This window comes from Pristis pectinata, chromosome 8 (assembly GCF_009764475.1).
Source record: "Pristis pectinata isolate sPriPec2 chromosome 8, sPriPec2.1.pri, whole genome shotgun sequence".
Lineage (NCBI taxonomy): Eukaryota > Metazoa > Chordata > Chondrichthyes > Rhinopristiformes > Pristidae > Pristis > Pristis pectinata.
Window position 1 is genome coordinate 5,293,209 of NC_067412.1, and position 22,040 is coordinate 5,315,248.

The 22,040-nt window shown below is 44.8% G+C and overlaps 1 protein-coding gene across 1 annotated transcript in view; it reads left to right on the top strand.

Moving 5' to 3' along the window:
• The window catches only part of trrap (transformation/transcription domain-associated protein), a 283,953-nt gene that overhangs the window by 177,265 nt on the left and 84,648 nt on the right, over positions 1–22,040 (top strand). Inside the window, 5 exon segments of the mRNA XM_052021047.1 lie at positions 3,609–3,896; positions 8,671–8,808; positions 10,306–10,418; positions 11,020–11,155; positions 18,776–18,967. Coding sequence (XP_051877007.1) covers positions 3,609–3,896; positions 8,671–8,808; positions 10,306–10,418; positions 11,020–11,155; positions 18,776–18,967 — 867 coding nt within the window.

Here is a 22,040-nt window from a genome sequence, read left to right on the forward strand (position 1 = left end):
TCTACCCAAGAGTTGCTGACTGTATTTAAATTAGATTGATAGAACTTTGATGTTAAAGGAATCAAAAGATCTGTGATTTGTGCTGGAACAAGGGACTAAGATAACAGCCATGATCTTATTGAACAGCAGAGCAGGCAAAAAGTGGCCGAATTGCCCACATCCTGCTTTATTTCTTACCTTGCCTACCCTATCGAGCACTGTAAGAACTTTGTACCTTGTTTGTATCAATGAGATTGAGTTGTGGAGCAGGGGCTACACTGCTTTTATTGGCATTGGTTTACTATTGTCACTTGTACCGAGGTACAGTGATAAACTTGTCTTGCATACCACCCGTACAGATCAATTCATTACACAGTGCAGTTACATTGGGTTAGTACAGAGTGCATTGAGGTAGTACAGGTAAAAACAATAACAGTACAGAGTAAAGTGTCACAGCTACAGGGAAATTTAAAAGTGTAGAAAGATTATAGTAAGGGTAATGGGTAGATTTGTAGAGAGCAGCTTGCAACGAGTCACCACGCTCTAGCGTGGTCTCAGTAGTTCAAATTCTAGTTTATTGTTGTCATAGGCATACATACATGGTGTAAATGCCATGCAAGTTAGCTTTTTGCAGCAGCAGCACAGTACATTGAGATAAGGTTTCTTTATTAGTCACATGTACATCGAAACACACAGTGAAATGCGTCTTTTACGGAGAGTGTTCTGGGGGTAGCCCCCAGGTGTCGCCACGCTTCCGGCGCCAACATAGCATGCCCACAACTTCCTAACCCGTACGTCTTTGGAATGTGGGAGGGAACCGGAGTACCCAGAGGAAACCCATGTAGTCACGGGGAGAACGTACAAACTCCTTACAGCGGCGGGAATTGAACCCGGGTCACTAGCACTGTAATAGCGTTAAGGACAAACATAAGTTAATATAAACTTAAATAAACATAAATTATACATAACTTGCACATGTGCAAAATAAACGTAGTGACACTAGTGCAGGATTGAGAGAGAAAGAAAATAGCCCGAGGTTGTGCTAAAGTTTTTCAGGTCGGTTCAGGAACCTGATGGCAGTGGGGAAGAAGCTATTGTTGAACCTTGTGGGTCTTCAGGCTCCTGTACCTCGTGCCTGATGGCAGCAATGAGCTCTGATGATGGGGGTCCCTGATGATGGATGTCACCTTCCTGAGACGTCGCCTCTTGTAGATGTCTGATAGGAAGTCCAAGGGCGATTTTACAACCAAGGGAGAAGAACAAAGAAAGGGAATAAACTTTCCTCTAATTTACTTAATTATTCACACTGGGATGTGAACCTAGAAACCCTAATCTGTTTGTCCATTACCATATCATTGACACTGCTCTGTTCCCCTAGGCCACGAGAAGACCCCTCTGTAGTTTCCATCTCAAACATCCTTTTTCTGGTAATTGCACGTAACCATTGTACTGAATAAAAAGGGCAGGCACGGTAGTGTAGCGGTTAGCAATAACGCTTTACAGCGCCGGCGACCTGGGTTCAGTTCTGGCCACTGTCTGTAAGGAGTTTGTATGTTCTCGCTGTGACTGAGTGGGTTTCCTCCGGGTGCTCTGGTTTCCTCCTACATTCCAAAAGATGTACGGGTTAGGAAGTTGTGGGTGTGCTATGTTGGCACTGGAAGCGTGGCATTTGCGGGCTGCCCCCAGAACACTTTACGCAAAAGATGCATTTCACTGTGTGTTTCGATGTACATGTGACTAATAAAGATATCTTATCTTATCTTAATAAACACTTTTCGGCTTTCCACACTTCCAAGGTCGGAACAACTTGGTGTCGAGGATCATTATACATCAAGTGCTCCTCCCAATCTCCCTCGGTCCTAGAACGCAATAACAGCCACATCTTCAAGGGCAATTTGCTTCCACAGCAAGTGTCAGTTGTGAAAGGACTTAGTATTCGTTCTTTGATATAAAGTTTCTCCCAAATTTGACATCAGAGCACGGGAGGAAGAAAAGCTTTGACTGCGATAATCAGTTCCGCGGAGAGATGGCTCTCAAGATCAGTGTTGTGGGGCTTTGCAACTGATGTTGGTGACCCGCTGGCTGCTCTGGGGAAAAGTTAAAACACCTTACAAGTTAACAGATTTTGTGCAAATAATTCTTTGAAAAACATTTTGCATTTGATTTTCTTTTCAGTGAAAAGGCAGTTTCATTATGAATCACAATCAGTTTAAAATGGGTTTTGCACTTGTTCTTCTGAAAGCATTGCTTTTCATGGTTGGATGCAGGCAGATCGATGGAAGAGAAACAGTGAAACATGCCAAAGTGCTAACTGGTTCAATAAACAGAGCAGGTGGCATCCAGGTTGAGTTTGATCTAAGATGCGACTCCAACCCACCAGCACAAAATAGGCTAGTCAACCTAGTTAATCTCTGTTGGTGGTCCTGCTGCCAGCAAACCTCCTCCCGCTCCGCTTCATATGGAGAATTTATAGTTTGTTCGTCAATGATGCTTATAGATCGTCAATGATGCTCTGGAGCCCCCACCCTTTCTTCCTACCCCTGCTAATAACTGCCCCTTCAACCATTACGTGGATAGCTCTCGCTAATCCAACGAGCCACCTGGTTGTAGAACATTGAACAGGGCAGCACAGGAACAGACCATTCGGCCCATAATGTCTGTACCGACCATGATGCCAATTTGGTCACCACTCAGCCTCCGACACTCCAGAGAAAACAGTACACATTTGTCCAATCTCTCTTTAACCTCTAATCCAGGCAACAATCCTGGTGAACCTCTTCTACACCCTCTCCAAAGCCTCCACATCCTTCCTGTAATGGGACGACCAGAACTGCACACAGTACTCCAAATGTGACCTGACCACTTTTATACAGCTGCAACATGACCTCCCAAGTTTTACACTCAACACCCTGACCAATGAAGGCAAGTGTACTGTATGCCTTCTTTACCACCCTATCTGCTTGCATTGCCACTTGGTATTGGTTTATTATTGTTATTTGTACCGAGGTACAGTGAAAAACTTGTCTTGCATACCGATCGTACAAGTCAATTCATTACACAGTGCAGTTACATTGGGTTAGTACAGAGTGCATTAAAGTAGTACAGGTAAAAACAATAACAGTGCAGAGTTCAGGGAGCTATGGACTTGAATCCAAAGATCCCTTTGAACATCAGTGTTCCTAAGGGTCCTGCCATTTGCAATCACGGTTGCAGACTTTGCCCTACCACAGGATGTCAGGGATGGGAAGCAGTCTTGGCATTATCACCCAAGTTCTGAGCACAGCTCAGAATGTGAAATGGTGTGTCCATGGTGCCGAGTAACAGGTCAACCAGGGTCTTATTGATTGACAGAACAGGCTGGGAGCTCAATGGTGTCGTCTTGTTCCTAGTGTATGTGATACAATTTCATATCCAATTTTTTATTTCTGGATTACATGTCTTAAAAACCGAAATGCTGGAAATGCTCAGCAGGTCATACTCCTCAACCTGAAATGATAGCTGTTTCTCTTCCCACAGATGCAGCCCTACCTGGTGGGTATTTCCAGCATTTTCAGTTTTTTCTATTAGATTTTTAGCATCTGCAGTTCTTTTGATTTTAAACCTACAAACATTTCCTTATCCTATCTTAGGCACTGGCGGGAGAAATAAGCCCTTTCCTGTGCAGCGGAAGTCACCAGGTACAGAGGGACTGCCAACCAAGTGCCCTGAACTGTTTTGTTGAAGCAATGTCCCAGTGTGTCCCCCACATTTCCATCAGACCCTGCGTGCTCAAGTACCTGGGCAAGACCCACAATCTCTGGTTTCGCTCCACGCTGATGCTAGAACACCAGGCTTTTGAAAAGGGCTTGAGTCTTCAGATTAAACCACGTCAAACGTCAGAGTTCTACGAGCAGGAGAGCATCACTCCACCTCCACAGGTAAGTTTTTCTTCTAGGCGGCATAACCTGCATTTGTAGAACTCATTTAATAGAGTAAACGCAGCAATGCACTTCACAGGAGAGCTGCCAGAAAGCAGTGTTGTACAGCACTGCGTGAGAGATATTAGGGCAGGTAACTTAATTAACAAGGTGGGTTTAATGGACCGAATTTGAGAAGAGCAAAAGAATGCCAAGAAATTGATAAGGAGCAGGAGAGTAGAATATAAGAGTAATCTAGCAGATTATGAAAAGTTTTAACGATATTTAAATAGGAAAAGATTAGCAAAAATTAATCTGGTTTCCTTCCAGTCTAAGACAGGAGGAGTTATATTAGATAAGGAGGTTGTAAGTATTAATTGGTTATTATTGTCACATGTACCGAGATACAGTGAAAAGCTTTTGTTTGCGTCCCATCCAGCCAGATCATTCCATACGTTGAGGTGGTACAAAAGAAAAAGCAACAACAGAATGCAGAATATAGTGTTACAGTTACAGAGAAAGTGCAGTGCAGGTAGACAAATAAGGTGCAAGGGCCATGATGAGGTAGGTTGAGAGATCAAGAGTTTATCTTTATCATACAAGAGGTCCATTCAAGAATCTTATAACAGTGGGATAGAAGCTGTCCTTGAGCCTGGTGGTACGTGTTCTCAAGCTTTTGTATTTTCTACCCGATGAGAGGGGGGAGAAGAGACAATGACCCGGGGTGGGAGGGGTCCTTGATTATTTTGGCTGCTTTCCTGAGGAAGTGGGAGGAGTAGACGGAGTCAGTGGAGGGAAGGTTGGGTTGCGTGACAGCCTGGGCTGTGTTCAGAGCCCTCTGCAATTGCAAGCTTTTGTATCTTCTGCCCGATGGAAGAGGAAGAAGAGAGAATGAGGGGTTTTCGATTATGTTGACTGCTGGCAGAGAAATTAAATATTTTTTGTCCGTCTTCATGGAAGGCACAGAAAGCCTCCTGAAATGGTGGAGAACAACAGGTCCAAGGTGAATGTGGAGCTGTAAGAATTTAACATAATTTTAAAAAAGTATTGGAGAAATTAATGATACAGAAAGCCGATACTTCCTAGACCTGAGAAAGTGTGTCCAAAGTTTTGAAAGAGTTGGCTGTGCAGATTCACTAATCACCTTCCATAATAAAAACTATTATTAAGAAAGCAGTAACAGGGCGTGTAGAAAATGATCAGATTAGACAGAGTCAGCATGGATTTATGAAAAGGAAATCAAGATTGATGGTCTTTTGAAGTTGTTTTAGTGGAGAATAGATGAGGGAAAACTGGTGGATGTGATGTATTTGGTCTTTCAGAAGGCCTTGAGTAAGATACCACATAAAAGAGATTCATAGAGTTATATAGCATGGAAATGGATCCTCTGGTGCCTCACTTGCAAAGTGTTTCTAGCATTTTCTGTTTTGATTTCAGATTTACAGCATCTGCGTTTTTTTAAAATTTCCATCTGCTTAAATAGGCACGGTAGTGTAGCGGTTAGCGTAACACTTTACAGCACTAGTGACCCGGGTTTAATTCCAGCCGCTGTCTGTAAGGAGTTTGCACTTTCTCCCCGTGTCTGCGTGGGTTTCCTCTGGGTGCTCCGGTTTCCTCCCACATTCCAAAGACGTACAGGTTAGGAAGTTGTGGGTGTGTTATGTTGGTGCCGGAAGCATGGCGACACTTGCGGGCTGCCCCCAGAACACTCTATGCAAAAGATGCATTTCACTGTGTGTTTTGATGTACATGTGACTAATAAATCTTGTCTTATCTTGATCTGGTCAGTATTGCATTGGTGTTCATGGGAGCTTGCTGTGTACAAATTGGCTGGTACACTTATATTGCAATGGTGACTGCAGTTCAAAAAGTAGCTGTAATTAATTTGGGAGGAACATAAAAGATGGTGGGGAATTGCAAGGCTTTAATGACTAGCATGGACACAATGGCCAAAGGGCCTGCTTCTGTGCCATATGACCCTGACTTAATTTCCCCAATCAATGGGATGAAGTCATCCTATACTAAAACAGCACTGCACCAGTCTGTGATAGAATGCACAGTGGTAGGAGGTGAGAGGGAAAAAACACACCATCATTAGTGACTTTAAAACAGAAATGAAATCTCTTAGGTTGTTTAAGCTCCAACTAGAAATGAGGATCCGTTTGTGCACCTCTGGAAGGATATTTATGTCTGAACACACAGCGGTGTCTCGCTAATTTCTGCCAGCTGACTTGTTTCACTTTGGATCCTTCTGTTAGTGTCAGTCCCAAGTGCACACTTCTTTCTTTGCTTGACAGAATCTGGAGAAAAGCTGTCGTTTGTTTCTCCTCTTGTATAATATCATGAAGATTTTGTGTTTACCAGTGGCTTCCGAATGTTAACGCACTGGTGAATTTAACTCCATTTCTCCCTCTTACCTCCTACCATGGGTACCATCATGACATAAGTAGTAGAAGAAGCTCTCCCTCTCTTCCCTTCCGCTCTCTGTTTGCTGGTTTAATTCTTGTGTTGCTCTCTCCTTCCCTTGTTATTGCCTTTCCAGAGAGCTTGCTCCCTGTTCCATTTGCTGTTTTTTTTTTCCTCTCACCTTCAGTAGATCTCACATCCCAACGACTGCCACCACCACCAACATCCCCAGCAGCCACCAGGGAAGAGGATGGCACAGATGAGGAAAAGTGCCATTCCAACATTGTGGAACTCCTCATCCTTTCAATGACCCCGATACAGGGTTTCGAGCCAAAACGTCGACAATTCCTCCCCCCCCCCCCACCCCCCGACAGATGCTGCTCGACCCGCTGAGTTCCTCCAGCAGATTGTTTGTTGCTTTCATTGACCCCCCCCCCCCCCCCCCCCACCTCCTAGTGTAGCCTTTGAAGCTGCTGATGTTCATTGCGGAGTCAGAATGTTGAAGTTAATTGACAGAGATTTGGAGTAGTGAGAAACGCTGAAACAGAAAACTTTTCAGGCAGAAAAGTCCTTGAATTTGTTATTCATTTGTGGCAACGATTGTGCTTTTTTTTTGCTAAGTTAGTCGTCTAATGAAGGTTTACCAGGAATGGGAAATATCAGGTGCAGGGTGTTGCTAGGAAAGTTTGGTTGTTTTCTGTTGAGTAGAGAAGGCTAAGGAAAGATTTAATAGCTATTAAATCTTTCCTCAACCTTCTCTATTCCAAGGTAAACAACCCCGCTTTCCTAGTAACACCCCACACCCAAGATCTCCCCTCCCAGGTAAACCTTCATTAGACGACTAACTTGGCAAAAAAGAAAACACAATCTTTGCCACAAATGAATTACAAATTGAAGGATTCTTCTGCCTGGGTAGTTTTCTGGTTAAGTTTCTCTCACTACTTCAGTCTTCTGTCAATTATTCTCAATATTCTGACTCCACAACGGTGTTGAGGGTCTTAGGGCAGAAGAGAGAAAAGTTGTTCACTTGGACCGGAAGGTCAGGGGCACATCTTATGTAATCGGTAAGAGGTCCACAGGGGCAATAAGACTTTGTTTTATGCAGAGGATCTGGAATACATTTCCCAAGAGGCAACGATAAAAACATAGGAACAGGAGTAGGCCACTCAGCCCTTCAATTCTCCCCTATCAATCAAGACGATCATGGCTGATCGGCCCCAGGCTCCATCTCTTCTGTGCCAGTTCTCCATAGCCCTCAATTCCCTGGTCTTTCAGAAACGTATCTAACTTCTCTTTAAATACCTCCAATGATCCAGCCTCCACAACCCCCTGGGACAGAGAATTCCAGAGATTCATCTCCTATTTCTCTTTGAAAGTGGGTGAATTACAAAGTGGAAAGATTTGCAGGACAGTGGTGGATGTTCCAGGTGGTACAGATTATCTCAACCATACTGGGTTGAATAGCCGCCTATTCCCAAACCTTATTTTACCAGTTATGTGACCTCCTCAGCACTTTGGTATAGTAATTTACAAGTATATTTCTCTTTATAAATTTGTAAATTTGGTAATTTGGTTTATTATTGTCACATGTACCGAGGTACAGTGGAAAACTTTGTTTTGCATGCTGTCCATGCAGATCATTTCATTACACAGTGCACTGGGGTAATTACAAGGGAACACAGTAATGGAATTCAGAATAAAGTGTTACAGTTCCAGAGAAAGTGCAGTGCAGGCAGACAATAAGGTCCAAGGCCATGACAAGGTAGATTGCGAGATCAAGAGTCCATCTAATCATAAAATTCTCATTCTCCTTGGAGCGACGGAGGATGAGGTGGGACCTGATAGAGGTGTATAAGATGATGAGAGGCATTGATCGTGTGGATAGTCAGAGGCTTTTTCCCAGGGCTGAAATGGTTGCCACAAGAGGACACAGGTTTAAGGTGCTGGGGAGCAGGTACAGAGGAGATGTCAGGGGTAAGTTTTTTACTCAGAGAGTGGTGAGTGCGTGGAATGGGCTGCCGGCAACGGTGGTGGAGGTGGATACGATAGGGCCTTTTAAGAGACTTTTGGATAGGTACTTGGAGCTTAGAAAAGTAGAGGGCTGTGGGTAAGCCTAGTAATTTCTAAGGTAGGGACATGTTTGGCACAGCCTTGTGGGCTGAAGGGTCTGAATTGTGCTGTAGGTTTTCTGTGTTTCTATGCAAGAGGTCTGTTCAATAGTCTTATAACAGCAGGCTAGAAGTTGTCCCTGAACCTGGTGGTATGTGCCTTCAGGCTTTTGTATCTCCTACCTGATGGGAAGAGGGGAGAAGAGAGAATGTCGGCATGGGAAGGGTCTATGATTATACTTGCATAGACCTGCAGTCATTGACTTTAATTTCTATTGCAGGAAATTTTGGATTCGCTGGCAGAACTGTACTCGTTACTGCAGGAGGAGGACATGTGGGCTGGCCTCTGGCAAAAGCGATGCAAGTTCCCCGAGACCGCAACAGCAATAGCCTATGAGCAGCATGGTTTCTTTGAGCAGGTACATCTGTTACACTCTTCCAAGAGTCTTGGGATTCAGTCTGCATCAAGCACTTCAATTTATGTGTTTGCCTTCATTTCACAGTGAATGCTTCCTAAACTCTACTTAATGCATATTAATAACTTTTTTTATATCAACTGTTCAGATTAGGATTGCAATGTTGTCATGGAAAGTTTGTGGTCACAGCCAAAGCAAAGTAGACAATCAGTCAGAAGGCAGGCATGCTTTATCACCGCTGAGTGAGAAGGATTGGATTCCATCAGCCATTTCCCACCACATTTTTGTATACATTTTGGGAAGTGTTTGGCAGGCAAGGTGCAAGTTTCCCCAGATGATGCCATGATGGGTTAGCTGAAGTGGAAGGTGACTTAAAATGCAGGGATGGACAGGATTTCCCCACCACCCCCTCATACATAGCAAATTGGTGCCATACTCTGGCTGTCCATGAAGACTACAAGCAACCTGCTTTTAGCAAACTCTCCTCTGATCTCTGTTGGCTGGTTTTCGGCAGGCTCCTTCCTTTAGGAGGGAGTGTATTTAAAATAATTGGGACATAGCCACCAAAGAACGGGAAGCAGCAGCCTGCTGGAAGAGGACCTCTGAGCAGGGCAAGCTTGCAGTTCTCCTCTCAACCAGAGTTGGCTCGGGGGTGTCTTTCAGTTTTGTTATTGTCTGCAAGCTGTAGGAAAGATGCCACTAAGCTGGAAAGAGTGCAGTAAAGATTTGCGAGGATGTTGCCGGGACTCGAGGTACTGAGTTACACGGAGAGGTTGAGCTGGCTAGGACGTTATTCCTAGCGTGGGAGACTGAGGGGGTGACCTTACAGAGGTGGATAAAATCAGGAGGGGCAGAGATAGGGTGAATGCACTCAGTCTTTTTCCCAGGGGTGGGCAATCAAGAACGAGAGGGCATAGGTTTAAGGTGAGAGGGAAGAGATGCTAGGAACCTGAGGGGCAACTTTTTCACCCAGAGGAAAAGGCCTGTATATGGAACGAGCTGCCAGAGGAAGTGGTTGAGGCAGGTACGTTAACACTATTTAAAAGGCAATTGGACAGGAACATGGATCAGAAAGGTTTAGAGGGATATGGGCCAAATGTGGGCAAATGGGACTAGCTTAGATGGGCATCTTGGTTGGCATAAACTCGTTGGGCCAGAGGGCCTGTTTCTGTGCTGTATGACACTGTGACTCGATGACTAAACTGGAGCAGGACTGATAGCCACACAACGAGCATCGCCACATTTGCAATTTCAGCGGAAATTAGATAAGCATTGCAGAGAAAGGAGGTGAAGGATTGTTCTAGGTGGAGGATGTGGCAGATGGCTTGAATGAAACACAGATGCCCACACAGACTTTATGACCTCCTGGCTGTAAAGTTCCCTGCGTGTGAACTGTGCATTCGAGCAGCCTATTAATCATGTGGAGCGGTTACATTTTTAATGTTGCTTTCCAACCAAGACTCTTGTGTAACTGAGGATGTTTGTTCTGCACCTTGAAAGGCCCAGGAAACCTACGAGAAGGCCATGGACAAAGCAAGGAAGGAGAATGAACGAAACAGTGCGTCGCCTGCCATATTTCCAGAGTACCAGCTGTGGGAAGACCACTGGAATCGGTAGGTGTCTCGGCCGCTCCCTGGCTCCGTCCGAGATCTCTGAGCAGTAGTGCTGGGTAATTAAAGATCCCGTTCTTACCCGAAGCATGCTCTCCTCCCGTGGCTCTGCCTGATGCCAAGGCAACCCCCCCCCCCCCCGTCACAGCGTCATCTGAGACCTTTTGGTAATCACTAAATGAGATATCACCTGAGTTGTTGTTGTCCATTGTGGATGATGGGAATTTTGAGAGGTTGCCAAGAAGGTTTACTCGGATGGTACCAGGCATGTAGAACTTGGAATTGGTTTAGTATTGTCTTGATATACAGTGAAAAGGTTTTGTTTACGTGCCGTCCAGACACATCATTCCTTACATAAGTACATTCATCTAGTAAAGAGGGAAACAGAATGCAAAATATGGTGTCACAGTTACAGAGAAAGTGCAGTGCAGGTAGACAAATAAAGTGCAAGGGCCATGACGAGGCAGATTGAGAGATCAAGGGTTCATCTTTTAACTTCAGTGAATTGGAGAATCTGGGATTATTGGCATTTGTTAAGTCTGTGTGCAGTTATTAAGCAGTCAACACTGGTGAAGCTGACACTATCCTTTTCCATCATGAACAGTTGCTCAAAGGAACTCAACCAGTGGGAGGCACTGACTGAGTATGGCCAGTCTAAAGGTCATGTTAATCCATACCTAGTACTAGAATGCGCTTGGAGAGTTTCTAACTGGACGGCTATGAAAGAAGCACTGGTGCAGGTAAGCAACTCTCAATATCAGTGCCCTGTTCCCATTCCACAAATCGTTTATATTTTAACATTCTTTCTGATACGTACTCAAGTACTGTAGCTGACCTATATTTAAGTTGCTTTTGTCAACCTGTTGGTGATGCCCTAGCTCGAGGTTGATCTCTTTAATGGTTCACTATAGATGCTGAGGATCTGAGTAATCCAGTCCAAATGTGCCACCGAAATGTGGGAGAGCTGCCTGATGGCTGAGGTTTCTTTTGTTGTCCTTTCTCACCCTCCTTTCCAGCCATGGGTGCAAGCAGTTTCTTTTTGAGGGTCGGCGGTCACCTCTTAGTCCTCAATGCAGTATTGAGTGATGATTCTGCACTGTAGCAGCGACGGGCAGCTCAGCTGCAGGTTTGTGATTCCAGCTTGACGTTGGTATAAAATGATATCTTGTGTTGGGATTAAGTGATGCACTGTGCTCTTTGGTAAGGACTTGCCCAGTAGTCAGAGCTGGTTTCCCTGCTCCCTCATCCTATAGTTGATTTTTAATGTGAATATTCAACATTGGGGAATCTTCCCTGGTTTAATCATACCTCTTGCCCGATGGTAGCTGTGAGAAGATGGCATGGCCCGGATGGTGGGGATCTTTGGTGATGGACGTTGCCTTCTTGAGGCAGCAGCACCTGTAGGTATTACCAATGATGTTATTCATTGTATATAGTATAAACGTATTTTATATCCATTGTGGGTGAGCATGCAGCAAGTCAGGCTAACAGATGCCCAATACAGCAGTGGATTTCTCTGCTGTTTCAGAAACCCAGCTGTGTGGCATTGGGTTTTCCACATGGTTCACATCCAGATGAGTTTAAGAAACAGAGTAAAGGTGACTGATCCTGTGTTGTGAATCACGTGAAAAAAGGTTCTTGTCCTACTGACGGTCTTGGCTTAGTTGGGATTGGGGAGTCGGCCTTGATGGCTTCCTTCCATCCTCTTGGCAGTGAGGATCACTGGCACCTTCTGAGCCATTGAATAGTCAACTTTGTGTTTCCAATGTGTTTGTTTTTCTACTCCCCTGAACATAGAGATGTATGGTGTGAGAGAGGATTGTGTTCCCTGATGCTCTGTTTTCTCATCTGAAAATTGATTGTATTTATGTGAAGGCCCTTGAATAATTGTATGAACATCTGCTCGTTACTAATTTGTTGTTTGTGACAAGTTGCCGCTGTTGGAAAAAATAAATACAGTTTCCGCAAGAAAACTTCTCTCCCTCTGACGATTTTGATTAGTTGCAACTCTACATCATTCCATGTTATTCATTTATGGGAGGAAACTCTAGGTTGGCATTTATTGCTCATCCCTAATTGGTATTGGTTTATTATTGTCACTTGTACCATGGTACAGTGATAAACTTGTCTTGCATACCATTTATACAGATCAATCGCAGTTCATTGAGGTAGTACAAGGTAAAACAATACAGAATGCAGAGTAAGCTGTCACACTACAGAGAAAGTGCAGTGCAGGTAGACAATAGGGTGTAAGGTTGTAACGAGGTAGATTGTGAGGTCCAGAGTCCATCTATTGCCACTTGAGTTGCTCCAGACAGCACAGGGAAACTGTGGCTACTGTGCTATTGGTGCGTATTTGAACCCTGCAGTGACAAAGACAGTCCAATCCAGACAGATTGGAGGGGAATCTGCAAGTGGTGGTGTTCCCATGTACCTGCTGCCCTTGTCCTTCTCTGTGGTTAGGGAGGTGCTTTTGAAGAATCCTTGTTGCGTTGCATGTTGTCGGTGGCACACATTGTGGAGGGAATGAATGCTCAAGGGGGTGGATGTGGTGCTGATCAAGTGGGCTGTCCTGTCCTGTCCTGTAGGGAATCGAGCTTCTTGAGTGTCATTGGAGCTGTGCTCATTCAGGCAGGTGACGAGTGTTCAATCACTCCCGACTGGTGCCTTGTAGATGTGAATAGGCTTTGGGAGTCGGGGGGTGAGTAACTCTCTGCAGGATATCCAGTCTCTGAATGTCCTTGTAGCCACATTATTTACGTGGCTGGTCCAGTTAAGCTTCTGGTCAATTACGACTATAATCTTTTGTGGCCTCCTTAGAGAATCTTGCAGCCCATCTTTGAATTAGTGAATCCGATGGTAAATAAAACAGTGTTGGAAATATTCAGCAGGTCACAGCTTCAGGTTATTGACCTTTGTAACCTCTGTTTCTCCATCCACACACGCTGCCTGACTTGCTGAGTATTTCCTGTGCATCAGTCATGTTTTACAAAGAGCATGTTTTTCACCTTTGTTACTGAGGTGATAAACACAGTGTTATTAAATGACTGTCGGCCGATGTAAATAAGTATTGTTTTCTTTGTTTTCATGACTAAATTAAGGTAGTTCAGAGCAAGGTTAAGGAACTGATTTGCACAAAGACCTTGTAGCTGTATTGCTGTTTATTCAGTTTGTCTGGGATTGGATTAGCTTGTTTCTGTTTAATATTTCATTAGCCCTACTTCTACTGATGAGAACTGACGTATGATAAGTTGGTATGTTGCTAAAAAGCAATTCTGATCAAACTAAGGAGTCCTGTGTTACCTTTCTGGTGCAAGCCTCATTGTCCCCAGCTGTGTGCACCCTGCATTCATCATTTGGTTTTAGGGACAGCTCATGCTGCCATTATTTGTTTGCATTGCAAAGCCATGCCTGTGTGGCAGGGTCTGGTAGCATTGTGGTTAAGTTACTGGACTAGCATCCAGAAACTTAGACTGTTGATCTGGCCATATGAGTTCAAATCCCACCACAGCAGCTAAGGAGCTAAGTACGTAATTAAACAAATCTGGAATTTAAAAAAAAGGACTGAAATTATAAAAATTCACCTTTCGGAAAAAGAATTTGCCAGCCTTACCAAATGTGGTCTGTACACCACTGCTGGTTGACCCTTAAATGCCCACTTGCATTCAAGGGCAATAAGTGCTGACCTTTCCAATGACATTTCCCTATGTTTAACAAAAATAGCTGTGCTCCAAAGCTCCAAGTACACAAAATCAATCATTTGAAGCCAGAACCACTGTAGTTAGAAGAGTCAGTACCCTGTCACTGCCTCTCTGCCTTTCAAAGTACATCAGGAGAGAATCTGACAGGACTGGGTGCTGTTGTAAGCACAAGTTCGAAAGGTCTCGAAGGGCAAGGACTCTGGACACAGTCTTTGGAGTTAGAATGATTTATTTATAAAAGACAAAGGCGGGACAGGATAGACGGGAACAAACACTGCACATGGGTGATCGCAAATGTGGGGGGATCACCACAAGGGTGAGATACACACACACACACACACACACACACACACACACACACACACACACACACACACACACACACACACACACACACACAAAACAAACTGGGTACAAACAAATCAAGGAAGAAACAATATGATGCCTGCCCCCCCCTCGATCTCAGTGCAAGCACAGCTCTGTGCTAGAGGGATATTCTGACTAATTTCTCTTAAGCAGTGCGCAGCTTACCTTGGCATCCCTCGGAGACAACAAAAAGGGAGAACCAAGCACATGTGGCACTCTTTATAGTGCTGGAGGGCTGGGGGTGGTCCAGCCCAGGTAATTCAAAAAGGACCAATGGTCAAGTGTGCCAGGTACAAAAGTGTTTAAAGCGACCAATCGTCAGGTGTGCCCTGAGGGGCAGGGGTGGAGCCAAACCTTGATTGACAGTGGTTTGTCTTCCGACCAGATGGGGTCAGTGTTGTCATGTGACAGCCACAACCCTCCACAATACAGGTGCATGGGCAATACTCAGTGACTTCAACCTGCTCGTCACTGGCTTCTGTGTGGAGTGTAATGTCATAGAGAGATACAGCATGGAAACAGGCCCTTCAGCCCATCTAGTCCGCACCAACTATCAACTGTCCGTGTACACAAATCCTACGTTACTCTTATTTTGTTTTATTCTCCCCACATTCTCATCAGCTCCCTCCAAGGTTCTACCCCTCCCTTACGCACTGGAGGCGATTTACAGTGGCCAGTTCACCTACCAACCCGCACGTCTTTGGGATGTGGGGGGGAACCCAGTGGAAGCTCGCGCGGTCACGGAGAATGTGCAGACTCCACACAGACAGCGCCCGAGATCAGGATCAAACGCGGGTCTCTGGCGCTCTGACGCAGTGGCTCTCCCAGCCATGCCACTGTTCAGCTGGGTGGCGTGGTGGAGCTGCAGATAGTTTTACCGTCTCACAGAGCACTTTCCTTGTGGAGTTTGCACGTTCTCCCTGTGACTGTGGTTTCTTTCGGGTGCTCCGGTTTCCTCCCATGTCCCAAAGGTGTGCGGGTTGGTAGGCTAATTGGCTGCTATAAATTACTCTTAATGTAAGTACCTGGCAAAGGAATCACGGGGGGGTTGATGGGCATGTGAGAGAATAAATTGCAGAGCTCCCGGGAAGTAAGTGGAAGATTAGAACCTATGGGGTTGCTGACATGGATTTAACGGGCCGAGTGGCCATGGCCTTTAAGTAGCAATAAGGAAGTACGTTACGTCCTATTGTTCTGGACTTCTGCCACACAAAATAGTTTCTCTCTCTACCCAAACTATTAAATCATGTAATCACCTTCACCACCTTCATCATCCTTTAACCTTCTTTACTTCAAGAAGTATAAGTCGTATCTATGCAATCTGTCTTCAGTGTTAACCCTTTCAGCCCCATTATTATTCTTGGCCATAAAACAAACTGCTGGAGGAACTCAGCGGGTCGGGCAGCATCTGTAGAGGGAAATGGACAGTCAACGTTTCAGGTCGAGACCCTTCACCCGAACTGCATTTCCCTCTACAAATGCTGCCCGACCCGCTGAGTTCCTCCAGCAGTTTGTATTTTGCTCCAGGTTCCAGCATCCTCAGCCTCTTGTGTCTCCATAATTCTGGCCATTCGGTTTCTTCATGAGATCTGGTGACCAGATTGGAGCTCAATGCTTGGAATGCACTATAACCAACTGCACTGCAGCATCTATCCCTGTTGTAGTGAGACAGCTCAGCCCATTAGGAACTATCACAGCCCAGTTAGTGAGGAGATCACTTGCGAAAAGCACAACACCGATACGATTCAGTGAAATTATTTTGCATTCAGGGTATCTCATCTGTCTCTACACGTGTGCTCATTTGTCATGATTTACTCTCTGTGTCTTGTGTGTGGAACCTTGAAGCGGAATGCTCCTGAGACAGCCTGAGCTTTCTTCTGTGGGTTCTAAATTTAGTCCGTCACAGATCTCTGCTCCCTTCCTGTGGTGTAATTTAAAATTTCTCATGTGACAATGCCTTAACCCCAGTAGTGCCTGTTCTTTTTGTGTTTGGGGAGAATTAGTAAATTCAGCCAGTCACCTAGCGAAGGAGCCAGTGATGAAGGACATTCGATGTACATCAGCGTTTCCCATGGACCTTTTAGTTCAGTTAATTGTTTTGACCCGAGCTTATCACCATTTTATTAGAAGATGAAATAAGTAGTATATTTAGGAGACGTTTTGTTGCTTGTCAGTTAGTGAAGGAGAATCACCCCACTGACATTGCTGAAAAAAAGTCCTGCATTTTCTCCCTAACCCATATTACTCTACTGTTGACCTCCAGATAAATGAGGGACGATTATATTTGAAGACCAAGGAAGATCCTGCAAGGCCATCACAAACAAAATCTCATAGAACGTGAGGAGGGCTTTTGACCCTTTTTGACTAACCTAGTTGTTTGAAAGTGTAGTTGATCATCAAGTTAGGAGCAAGAATGAGTCACTTGGTCCCTCGAGTATGTTCTGCTATTTAATTAGATCATGGCTGATGTGACTGTAATCTCAACTCTGCATTCCCGTCTACCCATGGTAACCTCTCTCGCCCCTTCATTATCATCAAGAATCTCTCTGCCTCCCCTTAAAATTATTGAAAGACTCTGTTCCTGAAAGGCAGTGGAAGCAGAGTTCAAAAGACACATGACACTCTCTGAGATAATCAGATTTATTATCACTAACTTGTATGACGCCCTGATGGTAGTAATGAGAAGAGGGCATGTCCCAGATGGTGAGGGTCCTTAGTGATGGGTGCCACCTTCTTGAGGTACTGTTTCTCGAAGCTGTCTTCAATGGTGGGGAGGCTGTGCCTGTGATGGAGCTGGCTGAGCCTTCAAATAATAGTCTACAAAAAAAAGAGAAATAATTCTGCCTCAACTCTTATGAGGGTGACCCCTTATTTTTAAACTGTGTTCCCTTGTTCCTGTTTCTCCCACAAGGGAAACACCCTCTCCACATCGACCATATAAAGACCCTCAGGATGTTGCATGTTTCAGTCAAGTTAGTCCTTGAAGGTTTTCCTTTTTATCACATGTTCTATTTCATACTGAGATTTGTTGATGTCAAATACCAGAGGACATGCTTTTAAGGTTTGGGGGGTGGGGGTTGCAGTTTAAAGGTGATGTGAGGGGCAGGCTTTTTATGCAGAGTGGGAGGTGCCTGGAATGGGTTACCAGGGGTAGCAGTGGAAGCAGGCAGTTTGGTGGAGTTTAAGAGGCTTTTAGATAGACACATGAATGTGATGGAGGGACATGGATGATACACAGGAGGAGGTCATTTGGTATAAATTGGCATCAAGATTGGTACAACATTGTGGGCCGAATGGCCTGTCCAGTGCTGTATTGTTCTGTGTTAATGAATCTGCATCAACCAGCCTTTTGGTTAGTTCATGAACTGTGCACAGAAATGACATTTTTTTGAACTCCTCCCCCGTGCCCTGGTTTCCTTTGGTAATGATCTTGAATTCCTCCCCTTTGTTACCCAGCTTTCCTACCCGATCAAAACCCCCCCTTGCTTTTGAGAGACCATTGTACGTTTGGCTAGGTGGATACTGTCGTTTTATGCGACAGAACTTGGGTAAGTTAGAGGTGATCTGTAGCATCTGTGCTTCTGAGAGTTGGGGATGTTCCTGAAGGGTAATGCTTCTCCTTGACAACATGGGGCTGTGGTTTAAAGGGGGATTTTGTCATCGAGTCATGCAGCATGGGCAGACCCTTTTATTCAGGTATTCAGAGGACAAGTGATCGAGCTGCTCTATATTGTAAATTTTCATAGAGTCATAGAGACATGTGGCATGGGAACAGGCCATTCAGCCCACCGAGTCTGTGCTGAACATCAGCCACCCATTTACTTTAATTCTACTCTGATCCCACAATCCCATCAACTCCCCCAAGATTCTCCCACTCTCCTGCACACTAGGGGCAATTCACAGCAGCCAATTAACTACCAACCATGTTTTTGGGACGTGGGAGGAAGCTGGAGCTCCTGGGGGAAACCCACACGGTCACGGGGAGAACGTGCAAACTCCACACAGACAGCACCGGAGGTGGGGATTGAACCTGGGTCTCTGGTGCTGTGAGGCAGCGGCTCTACCCACTGTGCCACTGTGTTGCTCTTGGAACTTTCCTCTTCCCCAAATAAGATTGCAGTTTACACTAGATCGTGTGCTAAGAATTGTGTCGTGTGCTCTTTATAATTTCACCACTACCACCTCCCTTCTTCCACATGCCCCCCCCCGCCCAACTCCTTCCCTTCAACACTATGTGTAAGGGGGAGAATTTGCCCTGGTGGACTCTGAAAGTTCTGTTTAAATGCCATTTAGGTGGAGCTGAGTTGCCCCAAGGAGATGGCCTGGAAAGTCAACATGTACCGAGGCTATCTGGCGATCTGCCACCCTGAAGAACAGCAGCTGAACTTCATCGAGCGCCTGGTGGAGATGGCCAGCAGCCTCGCAATCCGGGAATGGCGGAGACTCCCACACATCGTCTCACATGTGCACACACCATTACTTCAGGTGAGAGCTCCCTGCTGTCAGCTGTGAATGCACGTGTGTGAGAGAGAGAGAGAGAGAGAATTGTTCCATTTTAAAATGCGGCTTAACCTTCTCAGATAAACCAAATATTAACATCATATTAAAGCGGGATTGGAACATTCTGTTGTGTTTATCTGATGACTTTCATTCCATTTTTCTTTATTCTGTCTCCTTCATCTCCTGGTTGATTTGTCACTGCCCTGCCATTGAAAATGTCCGTATCTTGTATTTAAAAGAAGAAGAATTCTTTTTCTCTGTATTGAGCGGTTGATTTGTGATGCATTGCTACAGAATTGTGGACACATAAGGAATCAGAACAAAGGAACGGCTCATTTAGCTCCTGTTTGGTAAAATCGGGGCTGATCTGTGACCATGTTCCCCAAAATTATTAATCTCAGATTTAAAACTAACAGTTGACCTCTCGTCAATTGATGCTTCCGGGGAAAAGTTTCAAACTTCCTCCATCCTCTTCATGGAGAAACGTTTTTCCTAATCAGTCTTTGAAGGGACTGACTCTCATTTTTGGACTCTGACCCTGAATGGCGGAATCCCCAATCGGAAGGAATGTTTTTCTTATCCTTTCCCTTTCAAATCCCCCTAATATCTTGAAAATATACATGTACTGAATTTGGAAGAAGTGCAACCCTGGCTTATTAATCTTGTCTCAGAAGCCTGGTACCATGTTGTACTTCCTTCAAGCCTTCCTGAGATATATGATTCATCCCCTTGTACTCCAGTCCACTAAGGTTTAAAGTGCAGTGTTCCTCTGACCTTAATTATTTTCTATCCCTGTACGTGACAATGTAGTGATTGTTGCATGTGGACCCACATCCAGTACTCTTCTGACTGCCATTTAGTTGCAATATTTTCTTGATCTCTATTGTCCTCAAGTAGGGGCTGGTATAAAACATCTGCTGTTATGAATCCAAAGAAACATGGGTTCATACCCTTCATTATCTCACGTCCCCTCCAGCCCCTTACATGCAGCTGCAGGCATTGAACTTCACATACTAGGACAGCTTCTGGAGCCCACAAGAGTTGTCTTGGTTCTGTTGGCCTTGGTTAGAAATCCTTAGAGCTTCAAGTGCCTGAAAATTGGATGGTATTTGACCTCTTTTTGTGATTCCTTTATAATGAAGAATAATTGAAAATTGGGCACCCATCGCAGTCCATCTTTTTTCCTTCTGGGTCTTGCATGAATTTGAATGGGCTGCTGAACGGTTCCCCAGTTACTGATCCCACCCCAACCAACTACCAGGCCCACCCCAGCAACCTCTCAACTACTGCATCCACCACCCATGCAGATCCTTGGCTGCCAGCCCTTGCCCTGACCTCTCCACTGATCGATCTCTGAGCCCCCTCCCCTTTGCCTCTCTTCCCGTGATCCCCTGGACTCGGTCTCTCATCTGGAAAGGCCTTTGAATGTGACTTAGGCACCCCTCGCACAAAATAGCCCACCATGAGCTGATGAGGTGTGCATTTACAGTCACTGGCCAATCTCTAGGCAAGTGCGTTGTATCTTCCATAGAGTTCATTAAATTGAACCTGTGTGAGTGCCAAACAATGTCGTGCTTTGTGTATATCATAGGACTGAGTTATAGGGAAAGGCTGAGCAGGCTAAGAGTTCATTCATTGGAGCGCAGGAGAATTAGGGGTGACCTTATTAGAGGTGTATAGAATCATGAGAGGCATATATAGAGTGAATGCACACAGTCTGTTTTCTCAGGGTTGGGGAATCAAGAACTAGAGGGCACAGGTTTAAAGTGAGAGGGGAGAGATTTAATAGGAACTTGAGGGGCAACATTTTTACTCATAGAGTATGGTCAGTATATGGAATGTGGTTGAGACAGGTACATTAACAACATTTAAAAGACACTTGGAGAAGTAAGATTGAAAGAGTAAGATTGAAAGAGTGCAGAGGAGATTTACTAGAATGTTGCCAGGTCTTCAGGAGTTGAGTTACAGGTTAAGATTGAACAGGTTAGGACTTTATTCCTTGGAGCGTAGAAGAATGAGGGGAGATTTGATAGAGGTTTACAAAATTATGAGGGGCATAGACAGAGTTAATGTGAGTAGGCTCTTTCCACCTGGATTAGGAGAGATAAGTACGAGAGGACATGGCTTTAGGGTGAAAGGGGAAAGGTTTAGGGGGAACGTTAGGGGGAACTTCTTCACTCAGAGAGTGGTGGGAGTGTGGAAAGGGCTGCCATCTGATGTAGTAAATGCGGGCTCACTCTTAAGCTTTAAGAATAACTTGTATAGATACATGGACGGGAGAGGTCTGGAGGGTTATGGACTGGGTGCAGGTAACTGGGACTAGCGGAATAACGTTTCGGCACAGACTAGAAGGGTCGAATGGCCTGTTTTCTGTGCTGTAGTGTTCTATGGTTCTAAGTATGTGATTAAGAAAGGTTTAGAGAGGTAAAGGCCAAATGCAGGTAAATTGGTTTGTTATTACCCCATATACCGAGGTACAGTGTAAAACCTGTCTTACATACTGTTCATACAGATCAATTCATTCGACAGTGCATTGAGGTAGTACAAAGTAAAACAATAACAGAATGCAGAATAAAGTGTTATAGTTACAGAGAGAGTGCAGTGCAGGCAGACAATAAGGTGCAAGGCCATAACGAGGTATATTGTGCGGTCAAGAGTCCATTTTATTGTACTTGGGAACTGTTCAATAGCCTTATAACAGTGGGATAGAAGCTGTCCTTGAGCCTGGTGGTACGTGCTTTCAGGCTTTTGTATCTTCTGCCCGATGGGAGAGGGGAGAAGAGAGAATGTCTGGGGTGGGTGGGCTCTTTGATGGTGCTGGCTTCTTTACTGAGGCAGCGAGGAGTAGCTTGGATGGACATCTTGGTCAGCATGGTCCAGTTGGGCCAAAGGGCCTGTTTCTGTCGTGTTTGAAGCTATGTCCCTCTCTGACTATATCATTGATATGTGAGCTCATTTATTGATAAGGTTACCTGTCGACTTTTGTCATGTACGCCTTTATCATTAGGCATGGAGTCTACCAAGGCTTATAGTTGCCTTGCCTTCGATTGATGCGCTG